Below are 23,757 nucleotides of genomic sequence, written 5' to 3' on the forward strand. Positions count from 1 at the left end.
ACTAGAGGGCATAGGTTTAGGGTGAGAGGGGAAAGATATAAAACAGACCTAAGGGGCAACTTTGTCACACAGAAAGCGGTACGTGTATGGAATGAGCTGCCAGAGGATGTGGTGGAGGCTGGTACAATTGCAACATATAAGAGGCATTTGGATGGGTATATGAATTGGAAGGGTTTGGAGGAATATGGGCCGGGTGCTGGCAGGTGAGACGAGATTGGGTTGGCATATCTGGTCAGCATGGACAGGTTGGACCGAAGGGTCTGTTTCCATGCTGTACATCTCTACGACTCTATGACTCTATGAACTCACATTTTTGTTAATTCAATAAACCTGGCAAAATTGGATCTTAACAAAACATAAAACTCATTTGATCTGGTGGAAAAACAGATGTAAGGGAAGGATCCTTTTGAAATTAACCTTGTAAGCAACGAAGGGAGGTGCTGAATAAGGAAGGTGAGCCTGTTAGTCTCTTCTCACCCGGGAGTTTGACAACCTGGTGTATCTATTTGGGACTGAAATAACTTGTGGCCGACTACTTCAACTCCCCCTCCCACTCCCTCAAGGACATGCAAGCCCTGGGCATCCTCCATCACCAAATCCAAGCCACCCAACAACTGGAGGAAGAAAGCCTCATCTTCCACCTTGGGACCCTCCAACCACATGGCATCAACATTTACTTCACCAGTTTCCTAATCTCCCGTCCCCCCACCTCATCCCAGATCCAACCCTACAACTCTGCACCGCTGTCTTGACCTGTCTTACCTGTCCATCTTCCTTCCCACCTATCCGTTCCACCCTCCCCACCGACCTATCAATATCACCTCCCACCTCCCAGCTATATTCCCCCAGCTCCACCCCCAATGCCCTATTTATCTCTCAGCCCCCTTCCCCCTCCACATTCCCGATGAAGGGCTTACACCCGAAACGTCAATTCTTCTGCTCCTCGGATGCTGCCTGACTTGCTATGTTTTTCCAGTGCTACACTTTCAAACTCTGACTCTCTAGCATCTGCAGTCCTCACTTACTCATAGTCACTGAAATAAATTGGGGAATCTTATCTGAGAATGATGCCTACTTAACAATCCCAAAGGACACTTAACCACCCTTAAATTATCTGACGTCCAGCAAAGATGTCCCAGGATGACATCCATGCATCACACCTTTGTGCTACTGAAATCTGGAGCAGAGGCAGCTTGTGGTTTAAATGGCCAGCTACCTCCATGAACAATGTATCTCGACTTGATCTCCTACACACACACACCCTCTTCATCCTTGCACCCCTTCATCAATCAGATGTTCCATAGGTTGAGGCCTGTTCAGATTCATGTACCCAACCTCCATGTAAGTGATTGGGTGACAGCAGGGAGGGTGAATCACTAGGCCTCAGTGTATGAATACTTAAGGGCTAGGAAAGAACATTGCTGGGGATGTGGGTGCAGTTTGTGAACAAGAGAAAATTGGATGAAGGGTTTAAATGAGAAGTTGCGTGTATTTGAGGGAAGGACTTTAACCTTCCATTGCAGTGAAATTCCAGACTGAGATTTTCACGATCCATGCGTGGAGCAGGGATTAGTGAGTCCACATGAGAACAAATGGGCCTAACACTCACTTCTGCTCCCCCTTGTACTTTTGACGTGTGTCTTTAGAAACCAACCCCTCCAGCTAAAACCAACACTAAGCTGCACAGATGCAGTTAAAGGTTAATACTCTCACCTTAACCACTCTTAAAAATCGCACCACACCAGGTTATAGTCCAACAGGTTTAATTGGAAGCACTAGCTTTCTGAGCGCTGCTCCTTCATCAGGTTTACAACCATCTGATGAAGGAGCAGCTCTCCGAAAGCTAGTGCTTCCAATTAAACCTGTTGGACTATAACCTGCTGTTGTGTGATTTTTAACTTTGTACACCTTAATCCAACACTGGGATCTCCAAATCTTAACCACTGTCACTCTTAATCGCGACGTCTCCAACCTTGCTCTCAAATCTGCCCCTCAGGACACCCCACTCCTCTGCTCAATGTCAACATCCCATCCTTAAACCCTTCATCCAATTTTCTCTTGTTCACAAACTGCACCCACATCCCCAGCAATGTTCTTTCCCAGCCCTTAAGTATTCATACACTGAGGCCTAGTGATTCACCCTCTCTGCTGTCACCCAATCACTTACATGGAGGTTGGGTACATGAACCAGAACAGGCCTCAACCTATGGAACATCTGATTGATGAAGGGGTGCAAGGCACAGAGTACACAGTTTCCTGGACCTCCCACGTAAATATGCATTGTAGGTTCCAAGAGTAGGTACTGCCAAATGTCTTGACCAAATGCATTGATATCACAGAGAGGAGCAATTCCATTGCCTGTTACTCTGCTATCACCTGTCAAGACGCAGTCAAAGATGTTGATTAACAAGAATTGAATTGAGCAACTTATTGATGGAATGTTGTGTAATTCACGTGGGACTGTCAGAAACTGGTACAGACAAGTCCGTTCAATCAGCTGCACACAGAGTTACAGACAGCTCTGTTGAAGATGCACTCAGTATTGATAAAGTTTTGGGGAAGCAGCGATGGCAGTAAGGTATTGCAGCATTGCTGGTTCTCAGTGGGGAGCAAATGTGTTACGATGATAAGGAGTAGGAACAGGAGTAGGCTGTTTTGCCCCTTGAGCCTGTTCCATCATTCAGCAGGTTCATGGAGTGGCTGATCATCCCATGTGGGTTGGATTGCTAACCCTCGAGGCTGAAAAATCTATATCCAGGCAACTTCTTTGTGCAACACAGGCGAAAAATCATTTGATTAAAAAAGTTTTTTTTTTCATTTTGTTTGGACACTTTTGTAACAGTGCAAAAGGAAAATATTGTTTTGTTGACAGTGTAAACCCCCTCTTTTTGGGTAAGAGTATTGGCCCAGGTACCAATGCATACAACAACTTAGATACTGTTCTACTCAACATGTTACAGGGTTATTACACTTTGAAACAATGGTGCATTCTCACACTTACCCCAGTTGCTTAGACATCCCATTGTCCAAGGTTTGTTTCAGGTGGTGAATTCATCACTAGATCTCCTGGTGTGACTTTAGGGAGCTGATCAAACTTAGTCGCAAGTTGTTTACGAAAAATTTTCTTTGTGCACCTTTCCTTGCTATGATTTTGCCATACATCACGTTCCTGTGTGAAGCCCTTACCAGTGATGTATTTTCCCTGGCCTTCCTTCAAGGTAATGGTCATTGCCTGGAATTTGTGTTCAAACTATAGAACTTGGACTGCAGTGGCTTAGGAAGTCACCTCACCATCACTTTCTCACTGATAAGCAATAAATGCTGGTCCAGCCAGCCACGCTTTCATCTCATGAGCGAATACATTTGAAAAAATGAAATGTCGACGTGCTGTTTCACTGAAAAGGCACTAGAACCCTAACCCAATATCCATTTAAACCTCTGGAGTTTATATATAAAAATATCAAAACAAAATATTTATTAGCTGCAGCATTCTCTGAATCTCATGCAAGGCCCACCAGTCAAAGGTCACACTTTAAACTAAGAAGTCAACTTGGCTGAAATAATTTCACCAAAGGATCATCAAGTCATGAAATTGCCGGCCAGTAAAGAGGAGAAGTGTAAATGACTTTGAGGGTCATTACAGCGAATTTAGATTTGGTATACAAAAGTAACAAAGTTACTCTAAGTTTATCCATAGAGTGAGTCATATACCACAGAAAGAGAACCTTCGGTTTCAAAGTGTAATAATCCTGTAACATGTTGAGTAGAACAGTATCTAAGTTGTTGTATGCATTGGTACCTGGGCCAATACTCTTACCCAAAAAGAGGGGGTTTACACTGTCAACAAAACAATATTTTCCTTTTGCACTGTTACAAAAGTGTCCAAACAAAATGAAAAAAAAAACTTTTTTAATCAAATGATTTTTCGCCTGTGTTGCACAAAGAAGTTGCCTGGATATAGATTTTTCAGCCTCGAGGGTTAGCAATCCAACCCACATGGGATGATCAGCCACTCCATGAACCTGCTGAATGATGGAACAGGCTCAAGGGGCAAAACAGCCTACTCCTGTTCCTACTCCTTATCATGCCGAACATTATCCCAAACTAAACCAGTCCCACCAAACTACTGGTGGCCCATTTCCCTACAAATCCATCCAAATGTCTTTTAAGCATTCTCATCGTACCGCATCCACCACTTCAAATTTATTGCTCTCTAGGGTGGTACCGCCAAAAGTAGATGGGTCAGCACCACTTCAGCTGTCAGCAGAACCCAGGGTTACAGTTTGACAGTGACAAACAACTGAGGGTAGCTTCCTGCCTTCAAAGGGGAACCACCCAATCACAGGGCCTGCTGCTCAGCAGCGCCACTGCTGGTTCTGCAGCAAGGCGAGTAGGGTACAAGGATTGACACACAGTCTCATACCATGCAAACTGTACCATTGGGGCTGGTCAGGTAGGCACCAGTAAGGGCTGAGCCATGGGGTGGCCATTGCCACTGGGGATGGGCAAGGGAATGCTCTTGAGGTCCAAAGGTTATCTGAAAAAGAAGATTACTGTGAGGTTGCCAGGGATTACTCCGTTGCAGAGAAATAACTGTTGCTTGTTTAATACAAACAGACCTTTAACTGGCCACTTAAGTGTTTCTGTTTGGCTTTGAACAGGAAAGCCATTTGCTATATTACCCTCCTTTAATACAGTGATAGGATACTGGGCACTGACAGCTATCCCACCCTCTGTCTTCCCCTCACCCTTTTACACATGCTCTTCCTGTCTCCCAACCTTTCTCCAGGGAGCTTTTAAAATCTAGTCCTTGGGCCACTCTAGAAAGAAGGTCAAGAAGATCAGAAGGGGTTTATTGAAGGTCATTAATCTTATTACTCTACTGTCTCTATATTAGGAAGATCATTACTCTTATTAAAGATTAATTACCTTCCTAATATGGAGACAGTAGAGAAACTGAGGCTGTCTGACTTCGAGGAGAGCAAGTTAGGAGGAGATTTAATGGAGATTTTTAAGGTTATGCAGCGTTTTGACAGTAAATGGGAGAAACCGGTTCCAGTATAGGAGGATACAGAATTAAGGTAAGGGGAGGAAAAGACAGCAGTTTATTACTACTGCCTGAAAGGTGGTGAAAGCAGTATCAGTAGTAACTGTGGAATAGAAATTAGATCAAAACTGGACAAGAAAGTTTGGAAGAAATTTGAGGAAATCACTCAGATCTTCCAAAGAGGGTGTTGAATATGAATGGTCTCCTTCTGTACTACTTATGATCTACTGTCGTAGATGGAACTCTGACAACATAGTATTCTCTCTATGCTCACTGAATGTTAGCTTAAGTCCTGGTGTGGGAGTTTAACCTGTTACCTTTCTACTTGAGAAATGAGGCTGTGACTCCCCATGACTGATAAAGACCTAAAGGAGGATGAGTGGGTTACATATTGTCACTGATACTTAATCCTCAAGTTTACCAAGAAACCTTGAGTAATGCTGAGAAGCCTCCAATAAACACTGCCATTGTCACTTTGCAGGATGCAGAAAAGAGCTAAAAGATTTTGAATGGAATTGAATTTATTCTCACGGGTACTGAGGCACAGTGAAAAGCCTTGTAGTGCGAGAAATAGAGGCAGATCAGAGTTAAGTAGCAAAGGTAGTAAATAATAGGAAAACAGCAGCAAAAACAAAAACACAGATACAGACGAATGCTAAGAGTTTGTGAATCCATTCAGTGTTCTAACAACAGTCGGGTAGAAACTGTTATAAAATCGGCTGGTGCGTGTGTTCAGGCTTCTGTACTTTCTCCCCCGATGGTAGAGGTTGTAGAAAAACGTTGCCAGGGTGGGATGGATCTTTGAGAATGCTGGCGGCCTTTCCTTCACAGCGGGTCTGGTAGATGGATTCTATGGATGGGAGGTTGGCATTAAGTGCTCTCCACATTTGGTGCAGATTTGATGGGCCAAATGGCCTCTTCCTGCACTGTAACTATTTCAAGATTCTGAATGAATTGGTCATGCTTTTGTTGATTTGCTTCACAGACTAATATCCACACTCTGCCAACATTTAGCACGAGCTAAATCTGTTTCTGAGTTGCGAAATTCTGTGTAGGTCCACTAAACTGGTAAACAGCTGAGTTACAGAACAATTTATTCATAAGCTTTTATTATGCATAGCAAATGAGATCATTTCCCAAATGATGACAGCTGGATTGTATTTGAAAGGCTACATTGTCCTGTGAGGAAATGCCAAGCACGGGAATGAGAATCCATGCTCCCAACCTCACTGAGCCCATCTGTGCCGCCCCTGCACATGGTACGACAGCCATGTCAATTAGCATTGAATTTGATTAACATAAAATTAGCACAAAGCCTGGCAGAAAGTGGGTATCCAGTGAATATCTGTCCAACGCCAGTTGCTGGAGTATAACTGACTGGAATCTGAGCAATAGGGAAGCAACTGAGGAGCTGCACTTTCGCATCCCAGATTTAAGGCAAGTCTGAAAATTTGTGCTTTCATATAATCTTTTCATCGATGTACTGGGAATAAACTTAGGCAAGGGTCAGTTTTTATATCTGTGTAACACCCAATTGGCTCAGTCACAGAGTTTACCAGAGTCTTGCTCCCTCATGCAAGTGCTGTTCTTTTATATGGTTGCATCTTAGCTAAAATCTCTGAAGCCAACAACATGTTGATGTAGGGATTGTGCCTGAGTGCTCTGTAATGTGACTATTTGTATTCACTAAGGTTATGTACTTTACTGCGCTTCACATTTACCAATGCAACCACTCAGTGATTATCTTTAGCCTTTTCATCACTTACCTCATCTTGTCATTGCACAGCTCACACTACTTCATGTTGGGAGTGTTACAGAACATGATGTGCACTGACTTTATTCTGTGAATCAAAAGTAGAAAGTCTGTCTATCTTCATTGATTACATAACCTGGTTATCGGTCTCTGTTTCGTGATGATGCCCTGATGCTCTGTGATTGTTTCACTTTAGTTGTGTCATTATAATTATTTTTATTTTCTTAGTATTCTTATTTAGGGTGGCACAGTGGTTAGCATTGCTGCCTCACAGCGCCAGGGACCCGGGTTCGATTTCGGCCTCAGGCAACTGTCTGTGTGGAGTTTGCACATTCTCCCCGTGTCTGCATGGGTTTCCTCCGGGTGCTCCGATTTCCTCCCACTGTCCAAAGATGTGGAGGTGCAGTGTTAGACTTGGGTGGACAAGGTCAGAAGTTATAGTTTAGAGGGTTTATTTGAAATCACAAGCTTTTGGAGCACTGTTCCTTCGTCAGGAGCAGAACCTCGAAAGCTTGCAATGTCAAATAAACCCGTTGGACTATAACCTGGTGTCGTGTGACTTCTGACCTTGTCCAAAGATATGCGGGTTAGGTGGATTGTCCATGCTAAATTGTCCATGTGGGATAGTCATGGGAACTGCAGGGTTACAGGGATAGGGTGGGGGTGAGGCTGTTGGTGTTCTTTGAATGGTCGGTGCGGATTTGATGGACTGAATGGCCAGCTTCTACACTGTCGAGATTCTATGCTTATTCTTTTAATAATTATTTTTCGCATGCATAGCGGATTGGCTAACTAATCAAAGATAGAGAGTTGGCCTGAGGGGGTCATTGATAAGTTGACAACCCGTAGCTAGTGATGTGCCACAGGGATCAGTGCTGGGGCCACACTTATTGACAATATATATATTAATGCTTCAGATGAGCGATGTCAATTTGCTGTAGCTAAGTATAGACAGATTTAAGCAAGAGAGTAAAATCTAGGCAGACAAAATATAATATGGCAAAATATGACGTTTTTTCATTTTGGCAAGAAGGATGGAAGAGAGCTGAGATCATTTAAATGGAGAAAGACTGCAGATAACCAGCACAGAGGGATTTGGAAGTTCTTGTGCCACAAATCATGAAAGTTAGCATCCAAGTTCAACAGGTAATAGGGGATGTGAGTGGCCTTCATTTCAAAGGCAAAATATAAAAGTAGGGAGGTCTTGCTAAAAATATACAAGGCACTAGTCAGATCACAGCTGGAATACTGAGAACAATTGTGCTCCCCTTGCCTAACGAAAGATATATTGGGATTGGAGGCAGTCCAGAGAAGGTTCAGGCTGGAAGGACTGACTTCTGAGGAGAGGTGGAGTCTGCACTCACTAAAATTTAGAAGAATGAGAGGCAACTTTATTGAAATGTCCAAGTTTCTTAGGTGTCTTGATAGGTTAGATGTGGAAAGGTTGTTTCCTCTTGTGGGAGAGTCAAAATAAGGAATCACCCATTTAAGACAAAGCTGAGGAGGAATTTTCTTCAAAGGTTAGTTAATCTGTGGAATTCTTTACTGCAGAGAACAGTGGAGGCTTGTTCATTGAGTATATTCAAGGCTGAGATGGACAGATTTCTAAGCTGGAAGGATCCAAGGATTATGGGGAAAAGGCAGGGGATTGGAGTTGAGGATGATCAGATTACCCATGATCTGATTGAATGGCAGAGCAGACTTGATGGGCCGAAATACCTTCTTTTGAGCTTCCATTTCATGGTCATTTAATCACCTGTGCAGACATTTTACGACATATCTCTGGGGTGGTTTAGACTTAAACTTGGCTTTATTGGTCTACCTCTATACTACAGGTACAATTTGGTTTCATGATGTTGGGTTATATAAATGGATGCAGCCATGTGTATTCAATCCTGACCAGAATGACAAAAGTGCCATAAATACCAAACCGCCCCCATTAGTTAAAACTTGGATTTATTTATATTCCCTTTCATGATCTTATGACATTTCAAAGTGCTTTGCAGGCAGTTTAGCGCTTCTGAACAATTGACACGACGAAGAGTTAGGAAGCAAAATAACTCATTTGTCTCAATCGGAGCTCCATAATAATGATCAGACGATCTGGTTTTTGCCTAGCAATGTTTTAAATCAGACACCGGCAAGGTCTCTGTAAAATTGTGCCATAAGAGAGATGCTACCCTGAGAGCACATGCTAACATCTCAGCAACTTGTGATATCTCTGACAGTACAGCGCTCCCTCAGTACTGCACTGAAGTATCAGCCTAGATTTCATACGCTTGCCTCTGGAATGGGATTTGAACCTTCTCAAAGGTGAGAGATAGTGGGGGGAGTAGGGAGCAGGAAATGTGCCCAATGCTGCCCTCATCCTGACGGCCACCTTTCTGTGTGGCTGCATCAAACTGGGCATAGACCCTCAGTGTGTGAACACCAAGTGTCACTACATACTGAGGTTCTACCTGTCCCTGCTGTTGCATAGGATGGGTCTCGCTGCTGTAGGATTCTCCAAGTTGTTGTTCTGTATTACGTGTCTATCATGAAGAAATTTGCAAAGGAAACAACTTTGGCCAGAAATCCATCAGGACGTGGTCAGCACACAGCATCCTCGTGACCCTGCCTGAAAAGGAGAGGGTAGATCCTGTCAGGTTATTCTCTGAGCAGACCGTCAAAATAATTTGACAGAATGCCTCATCACCAGAGCTTTCTAACCACTGCCAAGACATCACTTGTCTGGTGGTGAGGAGGTATCGCAGCTCGTCAGATCCCTTATGTACATCCAGAATCTCTGTGCCATTGCATGATACCCTCAAAGTGGATGGGGGAAGGTGTGAGCTTCCAAGTTCCAGGACGACGTGCTGAGAGATGGACTAAAGCTTTAGCTAGCTGCTGCCAAGGCACAATGGAGAAAGCCCACTGTCTAAGGTCTTTCTGCCAAAGTACAATGGGGTTTGTCAGTTATTGGACCCTCCCAGTGCCTCAAAATATGTAAATATAGTCTTATATAAGTAAGAAATGCTTTGAGTTTGATAGTTCTACCAATGTGTACAGAATTGAACTGGTCTAGTGGCTATATATGTATAGAAAGTTTTTTTTATGATTAATGTATATTTTTGAAATAAACAAAAAGTGAGAGTTTTACCATTGACCCATGGCTAACTAAGTTGCTGGAGTGTCAGTGATGCTAATACACATTTTCTTCAGCACTTTTACTTTAGTTCGGAGGTCAGTGCTGTCAAAACAAAGCACCATGGGGTGAATGCATTCTAATTATAATTTGCAAAGATCACGCATATACGGTAATTGCAATCATTAAAGTATCATTAATTTATCTTGGGCCATACTGCAGTGGCAAAGGACATAGGGTGTGGGAAATAAGCTGTTGCTAGTGACAATAAACCTCTCTGCCCCCACCCCAGTCTGACCCATCACCCTCACCTTGACCTCTTTCCACCTATCGCATTTCCGACGCCCCTCCCCCAAGTCCCTCCTCCCTACCTTTTATCTTAGCCTGCTGGACAAACTTTCCTCATTCCTGAAGAAGGGCTTATGCCCGAAACATCGATTCTCCTGTTCCCTGGATGCTGCCTGACCTGCTGCGCTTTTCCAGCAACACATTTTCAGCTCTGATCTCCAGCATCTGCAGACCTCACTTTCTCCACAATAAAATCACAGTATTGTTATGGTGCAGAAAGAGACCATTCAGCCCATCAAGTCTGCACCAGCTCTCCAAAAAAGCATTTTGTTTTGTTCCATTCTTCTGCCTCCACCCTATAATCCTGCATATTTTGCCTTTTCAGATAACAGTCTCATTCATATGAATGCTGCAATTAAATCTGCCTCCACTACATACTCAGGCAGCGCATTCCTGACTTTAACCCATTCAGTGCATGGAAAAGTTAATTTTCCTCATTTTTGGTTTTGCCTCTATGATCTGGAGGTGCCAGTGTTGGTCTAGGGTGTGCAAAGTTAAAAATCACACAGTACCAGGTTATAGTCCAACAGGTTTGTTTGGAAGCACCAGTTTTCGGAGCGTTGCTCCTTCACCAGGTGGTTGCGGAGTATAAGATCGTAAGACACAGAATTTATAGCAAACGTTTACAGTGTGATGTAACTGGAATTATATACTGAAAAAGACCTGGATTATTTGTTAAGTCTCTCATCTTTTGAAATGACCATGTTGGATTTAGTTCTTTCACATGTAAATCTGAGAACTTATTTTAAAGTACCATTCTCAAGTGAACTTTAACAATAGATGCCATGTCGGCCCAGATAATGCATTGAAGATATGATGTGCCCTGTGTGAGGCTGTCTGTATCCCAATATTCAGACTGATTGTATTTCTGAAAAAGAGATTTACAGAATCTTGCATGGATTCATGCAGTTTTTGAGCAAAATAAAATGTAATTCTGCAAGTACAAATTCACCCCACAAATTATGTGTGTGTGTGTGTGTGCGCGCGCATGTGGGTGTGTGCATAGGGGGAGGGTATGAGTGTCTGTGAGAGAGTTTGTGTATGTGTGTGAGTGAGAGTGTAAAGGAGCATAAGTCTGTGAGAGGGTGCGTGTGTGGGTGTGAGTGTGGGAGTGTATGTGTGAGCGTATGAGAGAGGATTTGCAGGAGTGTGTGTGTGTGTCTGTGCGTGTGTGTGGTGGGGTCACCTGTAGTGTGACATGAACCCAAAGTCCTGGTTGAGGCCATCTCCATGGGTACAGAACTTAGCTTTCAGCCTCTGCTTGGCCACTTTTCACTGCTGCCTGTCCTGAAGTCCGCCTTGGAGGACGGTCACCCGAAGGTCCGAAGTCGAATGTCCCGGACCACTGAAGTGTTCTCCAACCGGAAGGAGAACACTCCAGTCTGTTGTGCAGTGTCCATTTATCCATTGCCGTAGCCTCTGCTTGGTCTCGCCAATGTGCCATATCTCAGGGTATCCTTGCCTGCAGCGTATGAGATAGACAGTGTTGGCCGGGTCACGTGAGTACCTGCCGCATACACGGTGGGTGGTGTCCCCACGTGTAATGGTGGTGTCTGTGTCGACACTCTGACACGTCTTGCAGCATCTGCCATGACAGGGTTGTATGGTTTTGTCCTGAAAGCTGGGCAGTTTGCTGCAAACAATGATCTGTTTGAGGTTTGGTGGTTGTTTAAAGGTGAGAAGTGGAGGAGTGGGGAAGGTCGTGGTGAGGTCAGTGCTCCGAAAGCAAGTGCTTCTAAATAAACGTGTTGGACTATAACCTGGTGTTGTGTGATTTTTAACTTTGAATCTATGCCCTCTCTCAATCCTTTCACAAGAGGGAACAGTTTCTCCCTCCAATTTCCCAAGGCAAATTTGCATGATGTTTAATTTTTCTTGTGAATACATGTCATTGTAAGATTCAGTCTGAAAAATCAAAGATCTGCAAGTGCCCAGCATTTTGGGAACTGAACGTGTTGAATTGCATTAGCTCTAACCCTTGTCTCCAAAGCCCCTGTAGGAACTTTGCAGTGATGTCAGGGATGTCTTAATTTGCCCAAGATGCAGGGCAGGGCATATTTGGAGCTTCATCATTGACAGTGAGTCACTGACAGTGGAACCCCTGCTCACAAGCCCTTGTGTGGACTCGCACATTCTCTACAAAGCCACTTTTCCAACTTAATTGATTTTGCTGAGGTGATTTCCTTGGAACAACTGCAAAGAATTTCTTAACACAGTTTACAGTTAGAATATGGAATTCTGTCACATATGAGGACCACAAATGAATTCATAACTAAATTTGATAACTCCTTTGACAATATCAAAGCAATGGGGAACGAATGATAGAGTGAGACCTTATTAGGTATCCTGAATTTTCCAACAGTATAGGTTGTTCAATGGCTAGGGAGTGCTATCTACAGTGCAGGTTCAATCCCCACGCTGACTCTGACAGTTCATGGAGACCTGCTTCCTCACTTTGCCCTCTGTGGAGTGCTGCCCCTCAAACTGTCAATCATCTCTAACAAAGTAAGACATCTTTGTGGACTGTAACTAATTAGTTTAGATCAAATTGCTATTGATAGGTTCCTTTTCAATGTGAACATCCAACTATCTGCTCGTTTGTATGGCTTTCAATACGGGTTTTTCAATGACCAACTTATAAACACTCGTACTTACAAATGCAATCCCATACACTGGTGTCATTTAAAATATCCAACATACGAACAGTTTCTGAATTGTCCTTCATTGTGTTCCAACTTGCAAAAGGACTCAGAAATGGAACCTACTTGCAACCTAAGGACTGTGTGTGCAAAGACGGGTGGGAACAGGATCCTATCCATGCTGTGAGTAGAATATTGAAGACGAAGTTAAGTTTAATGAGATTGAAACTTAAGGCAAAAGACAATTGAAGGAAAGTATCAGATTAGAAATCATTACAATGTATCTGCTGTGATTCAATAGGAAGCACTCTGAGTCACAGGGTTTTGGGTCCAAATCCCACTTTAGAATTTGAGCATAAAACCAAAGACTGACTCTCTAGAGCACTGCTGAGGAAGTGCTGTACTGTCAGAAGTGCCACCTCATAGATATGATCTTAAACCAAAGTTGCTGCTCCTTGCTTGCGTGCTCATTAAGAAATTCCAAAATGTTATCATGAAGAGGAGTTATCTGTGGTGTCATGCCTAATATTTATCCCTCAATCAACAGATTGCACTGTCATTATCACAGCATTGTTTTGGGATATTGATTTGCACAAAGTTTTCCTACATTACAACAGTGACCACACTTGAGGAGTGTTTTGTTGTACAGTGATAGAGTTAGGGTTCACTTGAACCCGAACCCTAACTCTAACTCACTTTGTGACAGCCAGTGGTTATATTAAAGCACTACATAAAGGCAGATCTTCCTTTCTTTCAATCCCGAAGGTCCTTGGAAATGTCTTGAAGCAGCTCAACTCCTTAGTAACACTGTCAAGGCTACAGCGGAGAGGGTCAAAGAAAAAAAATATTCAAGATACAGGCATGACCTGTATCTTGAATACCCTCCCTTTTGGGTGTGTCACTGAAGGAGATGTCAGAGGGCAGCTATGTGGCAGTGCCCTCACAGACTCATATTGTCACATGCCAACAAGAACACCCAAGTTGCAATTGACTTGCAGACACTAGGTAGACCAATGCACCAATGGGGATAGCTGCAGACGGCGCCAACATGTACCTGAAAACAAGCCTCTGCTCTCTTTACCAGGCTCTCTTTACCAAGCTCTATAGTCACAGCTACACAGGTTGTGCAGCTATCGATTACTTTGGCATGCCACACTGAAAGCTGGATCTACTAAATTCAGGGGAATTCTGATGCAGCTTCCATTATCACTTTCAGTCAACACTCATGAAGGAATTATGTCTGCTCATGTCAGACTATCTTTGGGATGAGTGCTGAAAGCAAGATTTTGGTCATTTTTAATTCTGTGAAAAGAAATAAGTCCTCTTAAGTGATCAGTATTTTCTGAAGTGTTTTGCAACCACTAAAGTGTTTTTTAAAACATTAACACAACAGGGAAATCAATGATTATGAATAATAATCATATGTAACTTGGTGTAGGGAATGGAAGTTACAGGCTGTAGCTAATGGTGAGAAGTGATATGATCTAATGTGGTCTGAAGGAATACCTGAGACCTAATGGAATTGGGGAATGGATGAATGGATACATTAATTAAGAGGTAATTGAGTTTGAGTTGGTTGTATAAATATGGGGAGCTGGTAATCAGTGGGAAATGAATTTTATGGAATGTGGCTAACTGAAATAAGGCTTTCACATAAGAATGTGCACTTGTATTCTGTTTAATGCAGTTACCTTTAGGAGTATAACAAAAAGGACTATCATGGCCCACTGGTCAGCCAACAGGTATCTCAGGTCAGGATGACCCTAACCAGTGAGCTACTCACCATGGTTCAACCATCAGTGGGTGCTTGAAGCTTTAAGTCCCTACTTGGGCAAACGGACAGAATCCATTGAGTATGGCAACCAACGAAAGGAAAGCAGATGCCAACGCTTTGGCAAGGGGCATGTCAGGAGCATGTTCACACAATACATGACAGGCAACTTTCAGCTGATCAGTAATGTGGGCAAGGCAGCCTTGATTAATATACAATCTGCACATTGGTATATAGATTCCCCACAAGAGACCAGGTTTACTGAAAGAGTGGATCAATTCATCTGGCAGGGGAAGAATTCTGGGGGGAGATGTGTGAGAAAGTTTTTAAAGGTGGGGTGTAAGGAACTGATGACTTTCAATGATATCTACAGCCTGCCAACCACCCTCACCCCTCTGCTTCTGTAGCTTGGAGTCTAACCTTGTTGGATGTTACCACCCCATTGGTGTAGCTGGTCAATGGAGCTTGTAGCTTCTGATTGGCCAGCAGCACTTGTCTGACTTCCACCTCCGAATCTTTTGTTCCTGGGAAGGATCCACTGTTGCCTGCTTACCAGTTGTCAGCAAATATCGCACCCATACCTTCCCCGCCCCTTCATCAATTATATAAATGGTTAACAGTTGATGTCCCATCAGAGATACATGTGGCACTTGGTACATCTTGCTGACCTGAAAAGATCCAATTATGTTTATGTCTGATTCCTGGCAGCAAGCAATATCTATCCATGCCAATACACTATTCCCTACCACGAACCTTTATTTCCTCCTTACGTGGTTTGTTACCTTCTGGAAATCTAAGTACAGTACATCCCCTAGTTCTCCTTTTTTCCCAGCTCGTATTATCCCCTGCCAAAGAACTCTAGCAGATTGTTCAAACATGACGTCCTTTTCACAAAATCTTGTTGACTCTGCCTGATTACCACATTCATCCAAGTGCCGTGCTCTAACCTCTTTAAGAAAAGCTTCCATGACCAATGTTCATCAGTTTCCTGTTTTCTGTCTTCTTCCTTTTTTAATAATAATCTAAAAGGAATAGCTCAAAATCAAAGGAATTACAGAAAATTAAAACCAAGGCATCAACTAACTCACTGGCTGCTTTTTAAAATGATATTAGAATGAAGTCTGTCAGGACCTGGGCACTTGTCAGTGCATAGCTCCAACAATTTATTCAGTGAGGGAGATGATGGCCTAATGGTATTATCACTCGATTGTTAATCCAGAGATGAAAAGTGTGCCGTTGCAAATGCACAGCTGGACAGGCAGCATTCGATGAGCAGGAGAGTCGATGGTTCGAGCATAAGTGCTTCATCAGGATGAAGGGTTTATGCCCTAAATGTCGACTCTTCTGCTCCTCGGGTGCTGCCTGACTTGCTGTGCTTTTCCAGCACCACACTTTATGACTCTGATCTCTGGCATCTGCAGTCCTCACTTTCTCCTATTAATCCAGAAGACCCAGGGAATGCTCTGAGGACACAGGTTCGATCCCACTATGGCAGAGGGTGGAATTTGAATTCAATAAAAATCTGGAATTAATAGTGAATGATGACCATGAATCCATTGCTGCTCTTTGGAAAAACCTGTCTGGTTCACTAATGCTCTTTAGGAAAGGAAACTGCCATCCTTACCTTGTCTGGCCTACATGTGACTCCAGACGCACAGCAATGTGGTTAACTCTTACCTGCAATCTGAGTAATTAGGGATGGGCAATAAATACTGGCCTAACCAGTGATACCCTCATCCCAAAAATGATTAAGAAAGTGCCTCTTTGCTGATTGTTGTGACTTTTCATTATAGGAGAGAGACTAAATTGAAGAACTTGTGATTTATATATTGAAGTTGAAAAGATGTGATAAAACAATGCTGTTTTGCCTCTCTTTTTCCCATATGTTGTTCAGGTTAGTGACAAGGAGAGTATCAGTGAGGATGGAGAATTAATTGAAAAGTTGGACATCATCGTATCCTGCAATAGTGAGGAGCCTCTCTTCACCGCTGAACAGGTAAATTTCCAAAGCCAACAAAGTCCACAGCAGAAAGAAGCAAAATGAAAAACAACTGGTATGTGGCATTGGTGCCATCATCTTCAAGAGAGACTCTCAGTCTGGCTGCAAAAGCAAGTCTAAGTCTTCAGTGTAGAGAACATCTCGGAAAGAACAGACTGAACTAACTGCTGCCCATCATTCAATCCTAGGCTGGAGGATACTGAAAATGAGGGTGAACAACATTAAGATAAAAGACCCAAGAGCTGGAGAAGCTTAGCATCTGTGGAGAGAGAAACAGAGTGAACAATTTGGTGGCTCAGTGGTTAGCACTGCTACCCCTAGTGCTGTGGACTTGGGTTTGATTTTACCCTCGGGTGACTGTCTGTGTGGAGTTTGCACATTCTCCCAGTTTCCACGTGGGTTTCCTCCGGGTGCTCCATTTCCTCCCATAGTCCAAAGGTGTGCAGGTCAGGTGGATTGGCCATGCTAAATTGCCCGTAGTGTCCAGGGATGTGCAGGCCACATGGATTAGCCATGGGAAATGAAAGATTATAGAGATGGGGGTGGGTCTGGGTAGGATGCTTCTCGGAGGGTTGATGTACACTTGATGAACCAAATGGCCTGATTCCACACTATAGGCATTCTAATCTATGAGGCAGAATCATGTTTGACTCAAAACATTAACTTTATTTCTCTCACCACAGACTGTGCCAGACCTGCTGAGTTTCTCCATTTTTATTTATTTCAGATTTCCAGTATCCATACTATCTTATTTTTATTTAAGTAATATTGACAACTCAGCTAAAAAAGCCCCAACCTATATTATTTGAAATATTGGCTGAAAAGTCTTGAATTCAGCCCATGTTTGGAAAGATGACAGAAGTACGATGGATGATTATTGATCTACCATTGACCCTCCCCAGTGGAGGGTTAGGAGCTATTGCAAGAAAGTGCCTTACATCCTGGTCATAATAATTAAACTCCAGGTCCTGAGAAGCTGGTATGGGAGCCAGGAGTGGAAGTTGGGTGGCTGGATGTTTAGTGGAAATGGGCAAGAGGGCAGAAAATGGTCATGAGAGCAAAATGTGTGAGAGATAGAGAATAAATAGAGATAACCAACAGTTTAGCTTGGGCCGCAAGTATTCTGTTTGAGAGTTGCAGGGAAGTAATGAATCACTATAGCCTTACCAGACCAGAGGGCTACACTCTCATTAGAGAGTGATGACTCGTGGTGGTTTTACCTGAGGGTCATCATGCCTCATATGAGGGGAAATATTGAGAAGGTTACCATGACAGAAGTTACCATCTGTTGTGTCACTCTATATGGCAAATGAGCCAGCCAACCGAGCTAACCAACTCCCAGAAGGAAGGGAGAGTGGTAACTGTTAAAAAATACTTCTTCTCATGACCAAGATGTCCATAAACTCCTGGCACATATTATTGGCTTGTGGGGGTGAAAAGAACAGCAGAGAGGGGTTTCAGGAGTCTGTCAGTGTTGAAGTCAGGAAGCTACAGATTATCCAGAATGATCATTATGTGAGAGTAAGAATTGATAGATCTAGCCAACCAGTTCAGCTCAAGCCTATGATATGTGGAGTAGTGACTAGAGTGGGAAAAACTTTACTGAGGGCAAGACCATCAAAGGAAAAGTTAGGGTTATTCAGCTGCAGACATATTGGTGAATGGAGATTGAAAGGTGAGGCAGCTTGAAAGGAAATTGTAAATGATCGGTGAGGCACTTTTCCCAACGATAGCAGCTCCCCTCCACCCCCCAGCTCAGCACAGACAGTGTAGGAACCTGAAGTGTACACAGTCTGGGTGCATCATTATTACCCTCACCCACTGACCATCCAACATCTTCAAACAGAACTCTGAGGGAAAAAACAATGTTCAAAAGAGTCGAGTTAGCAGAACGTCTGAGATGTAAGTGTCCGCTCATCCACCTACAGGTCATTGAGGAGATTGAAGAGATGATGCAGAATTCCCCTGACCCTGAGGTTGAGGAGACTCCGTCACAGTCTGACAAACTCTCAGTCCTCTCGCAGGATGTCCAGGTGTTCAAACCATCCAGCAGTAACAACAACGTCCGGATGGGAGGTGAGGTGTTAGTCATTTACCAATACATGGATCACTGTATCACCCCACTCTATCATTGGGGGGATGTTTACATGAGTGGTTTGGGGAAGTTTGATGGGTTAATATTTTACAGTTCCAGTCTTCTTTAAAGTTATAGCTCAAAGCTGATTTCCTGTGGTTTTGCCCACGATGAGGTGATGGTCAGAATGTGGTAACCGGAGGAAGCCAGTCAAGCTTGTGTCACAGTTATGATTGGTTATGACAGATCTGCAGTTCTACTCATTCACTTTTATTGCCCTAAGTAACAAAAATGCACTGTTATGCCAGGAACATTACACTTGTCACACACACAATATTACTTTATAAAAGGCTATGCCCCCATCATTCAGAATACATTTTGTGCATCTGAAAGTGTGGTATATTTGATTTAAGATGAATGTGTGCAACAAGTTATTTTTGCAAGAGTTTTTAAATATTTCTGCAGTCACAAAATGTCCAGACTTTGGTTGCAGCTCAGCTTCTAGCTCTTTCTGTGGTGTCTGCTTACTTTAGTTCTGAGGCAAGGCCCAGCCTTAACCACACTAAGTGTAGATCAGTTACCAGACTCTCATAATCTAACAGAAATGAGTGAGCATTTAAGCACGGCAGATGAAAATCAATAAAAAGGATAAATGCTGATATAAACAGAAGGTGCCTCAGTGCATGGTTTAATAACTTCATCTCTGGGATGTAAGCAGTACCTTGTCAGCAGAGGTTGAATAGAATGGGCCCGTGTAGAAGACTGAGAGGTAAATGCTGAGAGGTTGTTTCCCTGACTGGAGAGTCCAGGGGCATTGTTTCCTGATAAGATCCAGCTACATGGGACTGAGATGAAGAGAGCTTTCTTTACTCAGACAATTATGAATCTTTGAAATTCCTCCCCTTGATGAGATGTCACTGTGAAGAGTTAAAATGGCGATTGAGAGATTCTTCGCAAAAGGGAAACAATCAGGGGATATGGGGAGCATGTGAGAAAGTGTGGCTGAGGTGAAAGAACGTAATGATAGATTAGTGAATAGTGAAACAGGCTTCAGGAGCTCGGTGACCTCCTTTATCTATTTCTTGTCATCAAAAGGCTCCCTGACACTCTTTCTTTTATACTTTTGAAACAAAAAGTGTCCTTCTCCCCTCCCCCAAACACCACAGCCCGACCCCACCCTGAAACATTCCTCTGACAGAACTAAAGTGCTACTTGATAAAGTGCTGCCAATTTTTTTTTGCAAAGCTTCAAACCACTCAATCATATCCTGAAATTAAGAGGTTTCTTTGTGCAAGTAATAGCTTTCACCACAAAGTTCAGAATTCAAAATTGCTGAAATCAATTCACATTTTGGGTGCTAAATCCCACCAAGTTCAATGTGATGTTTCACCTCATTTAAATCATCAAATGATTGAAACTTTCTTTCTATCACATTCAGAACACTGGGATCTAGTAACACAATTAACGTTGTATGAAATATTAATCAAAGGTGTTTGATGAATTGCCTTCATCTTAACTCCTCATTGAATCGTTTGGGGAAGTTGACAGGACTTACATCTAGGAAAGAACTGGAGCCCCAAATATGTCACAACATACCACTTCATTTTAACTGGACTACATTCTATTAATGCTAACACCACCAACAGACAGCTAGGTATAAAATGTCAAGTGAATCTGTTAACCTACTTTTCTCCAGTCATCAGACAAAGAATTCTAACCATAAATCACAAATGATCATAAGATTAACATGTTCAGGTGGAAGCACTTATAATAGCATGTTAATGCTAAGCATTAATAATCTGCAAGATATTCAGCAGATTAGCAGGTAGAATTAATATCTACTAAAAACTAAAAGAATTGTGGATATAGTAAATCAGAAACAAAAACAGAAATTGTTGGAAGGGCTCGGCAGGTCTGACATCATCTGTGAAGAGAAATCAGAATTAATGTTTTGGGTCCAGTGACCCTTCCTCAGAACTAATGTGTAAGTCAGAGTGAGTGGATGACTATAGCTATCATTAGTGGAGCTCTATTTATTTGCTCTTTCACACCTCCTTTTATACCTAATGTGGAAAATTAGCACACAGTAAAGTCAGTTTAGTTCAGACCCATGTGTGCAGCAAGGAACAGGTTTAGGGTGGCATGGTGGCTCAGTGGTTAGCACTGCTGCCTCACAGTGCCAGGGACCTGGGTTCGATTCCCGTCTCAGGTGACTGTGTGTGGAGTTTGCACTTTCTCCCTGTGTCTGCGTGGGTTTCCCCCGGGTGCTCCAGTTTCCTCCCATGATCCAAAGGTGTGCAGGTTAGGTTAATTGGCCATACTAAATTGCCCATAGAGTTAGGTGTATTCCACCTCATTCCTGAAGAAGGGCTCATGCTCGAAACATCGATTCTCCTGCTCCTTGGATGCTGTCTGACCTGCTGCGCTTTTCCAGCAACACATTTTCAGCTGTATTCCACCTTTCCCCATTTACAACCTGCCAATTCAGCATCATCCTCATGGCTTGTCCTACCTGCCAATCTTCCTTCCCACCTATCCGCTCTGACCTATCATCTTAATCCCCCCCCTCCATCCACCTATTGCACTCTTACTATCTTCTCCCCAGCCCCACCTCCCTCCCATATATCTCTCCACCCCGGAGGCTCCCTGCCTTATTCCTGATGAAGGGCTTTTGCCTGAAACATCGATTTTCCTGCTCCTCAGATGCTGCCTGACCTGCTGTGCTTTTCCAGCACCACTCTAATTTTGACTCTGATCTACAGTCCTCACTTTCACCTAGTTAGGTGCATTAGTCAGGGGTAAATATAGGGTAGGGGAATGGGTCTGGATGGGTTACTCTTCGGAGGGTAGGTGTGGATTTGTTGGGCCGAAGGATCTGTTTCCATACTGTAGGGAATCTAATCTTATATGTAAGTGGGGGAAGAAGTGGCTCTTGTTTATTAATGTAAAATGGAAGCAGTAAGGCCCAACTTTGATCACGACCATTCTACACCACAATTATGCCTGTAATTAGATTAATTCATGTTCCAGGCTGCTCTGCAATGGGGGAAGTGTGTGTGAATTTGTAACAAGCCTTTTAGTGGAATCAGATGGCTGGACATGCTCTTCTTATTTCAGTCATCACCCATCATCTGTTTCACAGGTTGAAATCCAGATGTTGAGTTTAGCAACAAAAACCCTTCCCTGTCCAGAAGCCAACTCACCGCTGGAGAAGAAGCCAGCTCTTGTTTTTGGTTTCTGTCATCAAATCAGCCAGTTAACAGACCAACTCACCAAATCACCCATGTCATTGAGTAAACAATTAATAATTTTCAAGCACCACTCGTGGGCGGCACGGTGGCACAGTGGTTAGCACTGCTGCCTCACAGCGCCTGAGACCCGGGTTCAATTCCCGCCTCAGGCAGGTGGAGTTTGCAAGTTCTCCCAGTGTCTGCGTGGGTTTCCTCCGGGTGCTCCGGTTTCCTCCCAAAGATGTGCAGGTCAGATGAATTGGCCATGCTAAATTGCCCGTAGTGTTAGGTAAGGGGTAAATGTAGGGGTATGGGTGGGTTGCGCTTCGGCGGGTCGGTGTGGACTTGTTGGGCCGAAGGGCCTGTTTCCACACTGTAATGTAATCTAATCTAATCTAATCTAATATCAAAAATAGGGAGGGGAGTAAATTAGAATGGAACTGGGAGAGCTCACATTTTTTTTCAGTCAACCTGCTCAGACATATATCTCTGAGGCAGGAAGGACTTGAACCACGGATTGCTGGCTCCAAGGTAAGGATACCACCACAACATCACAAGAACCCATTTCTTTGTCACTTTTGTTTTATATTCAGAAGTACTTTCACACACATCTGAACAATTTTTTTTTTGCCCATCACCAAACCAACCTTGTCATTTTTCACCTGTGATGCGCCATCACTGAAATCATCCATGTTTCCAACTAACCTGCAGAGCCCATCAATGCAGCAATACCAAAGGTGAGAGAGAGGTAAGAAGAGAGGGATGAGGTTAAATCAAAATGGAGTTGGAAGGGACGAAAGGACATTCCACCCCTTGCGGGGCCCACCTCTTCCTAAAAGCATCAAAAATATTGATAGGCACTGCATGCTCCCTCTCTAAGGACACCCAGGCCTGAAAATAGCGACAGAAGAGGGGATGGGAGTCAGGAAAGATACCTACTTTTTTCTCTTCGTATCCAGACAACTTGCACACAACTGAACATTTCTATTCCCTCACCAAATCACGTGTTTTTTCATCTATTAACCGCCACCAGTAAATCACCCTTGTTTTCCAATTGATTGATTGACATTCAAAACCCATTAAGGGCAATACAGAGCACCAAAGGTGAGGGAGAGGTAGAGAGCCAAATCATAATGGAAATTGATATTGTGTATAGACAATCCATTTACTGTCTTGCTGTGCAGCTTTTTCTAATCAACCTGTTCAGAGATATTGTTACACACCTCTAGAGCAAGTGGGACTTGAACCCAGGGCTCCTGGCTCAGAGGTAGAGACACTACTTTTTACAGTCAACTCTGATCAACCATAATCTTCCGGGCAAATCCGAGACCCCTCGGGAGGGGAAACCCTATCCAGAACATCCCGAGCATAGAGCATATAAAATTCACAAAAATAAAGGCTGTCTAATACACTCACAACAGTATAATAAAAAACTATCTCTAAATAATAAAAAAAAAGTATTTAAATGGAGATTTTCCCCCTTGTTCCCAGGGGGTGTCACTTCCTTTCCAAAGGTCCATCGTATCCTCTCCCAACCAATGCCCCACCCTTGACCCAGGCGCTCCTCAATAGGATGAGGAGAATTCAGATATAATACAAAGCTAGTGTTAACAGTGAGCACCCTACCACCCCTCCCCTCCACCCACACCAACACCTGGATATATTTGGTAATGTTAGTACCATGTATAAACATATATAACTATAAAATTACAATCTCAACAACAAATAATTAAATATAATAATACAAAATAACAAGGGAAAACAACCCCGCT

General features: G+C 43.2%; 1 protein-coding gene across 2 annotated transcripts in view; it reads left to right on the forward strand.

The window, feature by feature from the left end:
* The window catches only part of fez1 (fasciculation and elongation protein zeta 1 (zygin I)), a 96,931-nt gene that overhangs the window by 41,067 nt on the left and 32,107 nt on the right, over nucleotides 1–23,757 (forward strand). For both annotated transcript variants that reach the window (XM_043676871.1, XM_043676870.1), the window contains exons 3-4: nucleotides 16,577–16,678; nucleotides 18,610–18,757. In XM_043676871.1, the coding sequence (XP_043532806.1) occupies nucleotides 16,577–16,678; nucleotides 18,610–18,757 (250 nt within the window). The remainder of the gene's footprint in view (nucleotides 1–16,576; nucleotides 16,679–18,609; nucleotides 18,758–23,757) is intronic.

The sequence above is a fragment of the Chiloscyllium plagiosum genome, chromosome 35 (assembly GCF_004010195.1).
Source record: "Chiloscyllium plagiosum isolate BGI_BamShark_2017 chromosome 35, ASM401019v2, whole genome shotgun sequence".
Taxonomy (NCBI): domain Eukaryota; kingdom Metazoa; phylum Chordata; class Chondrichthyes; order Orectolobiformes; family Hemiscylliidae; genus Chiloscyllium; species Chiloscyllium plagiosum.